The 5,000-nt window shown below is 44.0% G+C and overlaps 2 protein-coding genes across 3 annotated transcripts in view; one reads left to right on the forward strand and one right to left on the reverse strand.

Annotated features, from left to right (window-relative positions):
- The window catches only part of metap2a (methionyl aminopeptidase 2a), a 13,897-nt gene extending 12,562 nt beyond the window's left edge, over positions 1 to 1,335 (forward strand). For both annotated transcript variants that reach the window (XM_062517867.1, XM_062517868.1), the window contains exons 9-11: positions 7 to 110; positions 430 to 545; positions 1,049 to 1,335. In XM_062517867.1, the coding sequence (XP_062373851.1) occupies positions 7 to 110; positions 430 to 545; positions 1,049 to 1,301 (473 nt within the window). In that variant the 3' untranslated portion in view covers positions 1,302 to 1,335. The remainder of the gene's footprint in view (positions 1 to 6; positions 111 to 429; positions 546 to 1,048) is intronic.
- A 3,267-nt stretch (positions 1,336 to 4,602) lies between these two features.
- Positions 4,603 to 5,000, reverse strand: part of usp44 (ubiquitin specific peptidase 44) — an 8,792-nt gene continuing 8,394 nt past the window's right edge. Inside the window, exon 6 of the mRNA XM_062517869.1 lies at positions 4,603 to 5,000. This exon is cut by the window's right edge and continues 1,033 nt beyond it. The gene's annotated coding sequence lies outside the window, so the exon portion shown is untranslated.

The following is a 5,000-nucleotide window of genomic DNA, read 5'->3' on the forward strand; positions in this document are numbered from 1 at the left end:
CCTCAGTGAAGCCTATCAGGAATCTGAATGGTCACTCTATTGGACAGTACAGGATCCACGCCGGAAAGACGGTCCCAATCGTGAAAGGAGGAGAAGCCACAAGGATGGAGGTGTGTGTGTGTGTGTGTGTGTGTGTGTGTGTGAGAGAGAGAGAGAGAGAGAGAGAGAGAGAGAGAGAGAGAGAGAGAGAGAGGAGTGACAGTGTGACTTTGGACTGAGTGAGTGAGTATACAGTTACACTAATACAGCAAAACCTAAGATTGTCTTTGAGTGCAGCACTTTTGGAGGATGTTACGAGGACACTCACCAACGTGTGTGTGTGTGTGTGTGTGTGTGTGTGTGTGTGTGTGTGTGTGTGTGTGTGTGAGTGTGTGTGTGTGTGTGTGTTTGTGTGTTGTTGTGTATGCCTTTGTGTGTGTTTGTTGCCAGGAGAACGAGGTGTACGCTATCGAGACTTTCGGGAGCACAGGGAAGGGTGTTGTGCATGATGACATGGAGTGCTCTCATTACATGAAGAACTTTGACGTGGGACATGTGCCCATCAGGTGAGTGACTATCACTGTGTGTGTGTGCCTGTGTGTGAGTGTGTGTGTGTGTGTGTGTGTGTGTGTGTGTGTGTGTGTGTGTGTGTGTGTGTGTACTTTCATTTGGTAAAATAGACTCTAACTCTCTCTTTGGAAAGGACATGTATTGCTCTTTCTTTCTCACTGACACAGACACACACACACATTGCTGTATCCGTGGCACTTCGCACAGCCCTCTGTAGTCCCACACACACACACACACATACACACACATACACACACACACACTCCTGTATCAGTGGTACTTCACACAGCCTTCTGTAGTCCCACACACACACACACACACACACACACACACACACACACACACACACACCACAACTAACCCCTGAAACACACACAAACACACGCACACTACAACCAACCCCTGTAACACACACACACACACACACAGACAAACACAGACACAGACACAGGCACACACAGAGAGGCTGTTGACTCTTCCCTCTCCTCTCCTCTGGCAGGCTACCTCGTGCCAAGCACCTGCTGAACGTGATCAACGAGAACTTTGGCACGCTGGCGTTCTGCCGCCGCTGGCTGGACAGGCTGGGCGAGAGCAAGTACCTGATGGCGCTCAAGAACCTGTGCGACCTGGGCATCATCGACCCGTACCCGCCGCTCTGCGACGCCAAGGGCAGCCACACCGCTCAGTTCGAGCACACCATCCTGCTGCGGCCCACCTGCAAGGAGGTGGTCAGCAGGGGGGACGACTACTGACACACACACACACACACACACACACACACACACACACACATGCGCACAAATACACACATACACACACACACGCATCCACACGCACATACATGCACACGCAGACACATGCACACACATGCATAAACACACACTTGCACGTACACACACATTCACATACACATATACACACACACACACATGCGCACACAGACACGCAGGCAGACACACACCATCCTGCTGCAACCCACCTGCAAGGACATGGTGTGCAGTTGGGAAGATCACTGTTCACACACACACACACACACACACACACACACACACACACACACACACACACACACACACACACACACACACACACACACACACACACACACACACACACACACACACACACACACACACACACACACACACAGTCCCACTCTGCTGTTTAGGCAGGAAAGTGATAGCAACCAAAAGATTCACTCTCCATCTGAGGCTCAAAGACACACACACACACACACACACACACACCCTCCCTCCACTGCTCCATCAATAATGCAGGAAGGAACAGTGTTAGAAACCACCAGATCCACACTACACACACACACACACACACACACACTAAGGGCCACATCCTGAACCCCTAGGTAACACGGGTGGAATGGATGTTTTGAATCACAGTGATGCGTGTATGCATCAGCACGTACTGTACTGTATAAGCGTCATCTATGCGGAAAACTTAACTAAACCTAAACGTCATTTACAGTTTTTCACAGTTGCTCGAACACTAAACCCCATTCTCTGAATCAAATTCTCAAATGCCTGAACACATTTGTTAAATTACTCCCTTTTTTGGCAAAACCATAGACTACTTTCACCCACTTTCACCCATTTTACCAAACTCATTAACCCTTTTTGCAAAACTGTGAACACATTGTGCATTCTGATGCACTTCTTAATTATATTGATAACCAAACAACGCAGAAGTTGAACACAATTAGTGCACAGTTGTCTCCATTTGAACACTACCACTCAAAATTGATAACACTTCTGTCTAATGATGTGACAACCAATATAAGTCAGTTCAGAGTTGACAGAGACGCAGGGGACAACAAGTGTGTGTTACAGTAGAAGTGGGGTACAAGGAAGAGGAGGGTGCAGGTAGGAGGAAGAGGATGAAGAGAAAGAGAGAGTCCCAAGAGTTGCAATACTGTAAATGATGATATTTGCGCAACAATCATTGACCATGTTCTGGTTCATGGAATGCCAATGAGAGAAGCAGGACTTCATGGTCCAACCCAACATCAGTGGTTTCTCTGTGGCGTCAATAATCCAAGGATTCAGACTACAGAAGAGAAATAGCGTAAATGTCCATTATCATACAGTACAGTAATCACTGAACATCCACTGTTACACACATACTACCCTTTGAGCTCAACTCTGAGTGAGTGTGAGTGAAAGAGCTGAGTTATCAGTATGTCCAAGTAAGTCTAAATTTAGGCACAATACAATATTACAGTATTGCATACTTACAGTACTATCAGAGTCTGTGGCATCAGTACAAATCATATTCAGTACAGTATTGGCCTGTCTTTCTGTCCACTTACAAAACTATTGATTTATACTGTATATAGGCTAGAGGATATGAGTAGAGAGTGATATAAGTCCTTATTCTTTATTTTCATTGTGATATTTTATTTTTCAAATTAGAATGAATACAATTCCTCCAGGAGCCATAAACCCTGCCCTGAAAACTGTGTCTTCCATTGTTTGGTGTATTGTCTTATCACTGCTCTGCAGGAGTGTAATTTTGCCTGATGTGTTCAATGTTTTGAGACCATTAGTTAGTTTTGAGCAAAGTTAAAAGTGTTTTGAGGTGATTGTTCAGTTTTGCAACAAGATTGAAGGGTTTCGAGAATGTAGTTTGAGAAATGAGTTTTGTGTTCACAGTTTTGAGAAAAAGGTAAAGAGTTCTGAAAAAGGTGTTCTAGCAATTGTGAAAAACTGTAACGGGAGCTAAACGTAATCCCCGGCTGGCTTTCACTACTGCTTACATTGGGCTGAAGGCGCTGGGCAGCCGGGCATGCTAACGGAGTTAGCGCTGTGTGCCGTGGCCACCTGGTGACCTTACCGTACGCACAGAGGCCTAGAACCATTCAGGGGTGCGTTTCCCAAAACCATAGTTGCTAACCTGTTTGGCAACTTATTTGGTTGGCAATGGAAAGTTGCATTGCAACCAACAAAGTTGCTAACGGTGGTTGTGGGAAATGTGCCTCAGGAGAGGGGGAATGCTGTGGGCTGATTGGACAGACATTAAGTTGAATGGCCGCATAGTGGCCTGTGTGCGAAAGTAGCGTTTTTCCTCATTGTTACTCGCTGGCATTTTATGCTTTTTAGGAAACGGACTCTGCCCAGCAGCGGCAGCCGAGGTCTGTGGCGCTTCTGGGCCCGTTCTGGAACGCTCCAGAACCGCTCTGGAGTCGGCTGTGTGCTGCCAAGGGTCGTAAGAATGCTGTGAAGGGCAACTTGACCTTGGGCTCTTCTCATTCGTCTTTTTAACTATTCTCCCTTCCTTCCTTCCTCGGTCCTCCGGCTCGTTCCCACTAATCTAGATAAATAATGGGGCGGCAACAATGGGATAGTCTATCCAGTGTTCTTCATAGATCAGTGGGAACGAGTCGGAGGACCGAGGATTGAGGAGAGAGGTTGAGAAGGGGCCCTTGACTACCTTCATCCCACCCTACGCCCCCCTACCCAGAATGCCCTTTGCCCTTCCAATGCCTCTCATTTCACAGCGTTCCATGTCATAAGTCTTTATAATATCAGATGATATTTTTTATAATATCGGATGATATTTCTATATCAGATAATATTATATATATACTGCTGCCTCAGAATGTAGAATTTCATTTTGAAACCCTGAAATGTCTTTTTTTTTGTAAAAAGAAAATTATATTGAATTAATCAATAAATATATAATTGAATTCTGTACAATGTATGTACATTCTCCAGTTTTCAGGTTTGTGTGTGTGTTTGTGTATGTATGAATGTGTAGTAAAACTTAGATTCTTGTCGACTGATAAAAGTTAAAGTTGACTGATATTTAGCAGATGCCTTTGTCCAAAGCGACACACACTCACGGTGGGAATCAAACCCAGGTTGACTGTCAGTTGTTGGCGTTGAAGTTGAATCACCACACAGATAATTGCCCATATATTAATGAGATAAATACTATATATATATATATATACATAAAATGTATTTAAAAAATACTCTGAGGTTAGCCAAGGATGACAGGCTGATCATAATGTATGAGCGAGACAAGAATGTCAGTCAGTTTAGAAAAATGAAAAAATATTCTCCTTTTATTGAGGTAAATTTTTTTCTAGAAATTGAGGTAACAGTTTGCATAGTATTGCTTTCTGTACGGTATATATGTGTGGTCTGGAAAAGTGTGACTGTGTGTCTGTGTGTGTGTGTTTGTGATGCAAGTATGTATTACACAGCATGTTCTTCAGATTATTTACACTTCAAAGTACAAACACACAAACACACACTCAGATTCTCAAGTAATACTGGTCACACAATATGCTGCTGGTGTCGACTGAGAGTCCTGGAAAGAAATAACTACACATAAAAATATTTTTTTATCAAAAAAGCCCAAGATCACCCAGAAACTTCCAAGTTTGTTATAAAAATAGAAATCTCTTTCTTTTTTTTCTTTTTTTTTTTAAA

This window comes from Sardina pilchardus, chromosome 17, assembly GCF_963854185.1.
Source record: "Sardina pilchardus chromosome 17, fSarPil1.1, whole genome shotgun sequence".
Lineage (NCBI taxonomy): Eukaryota > Metazoa > Chordata > Actinopteri > Clupeiformes > Clupeidae > Sardina > Sardina pilchardus.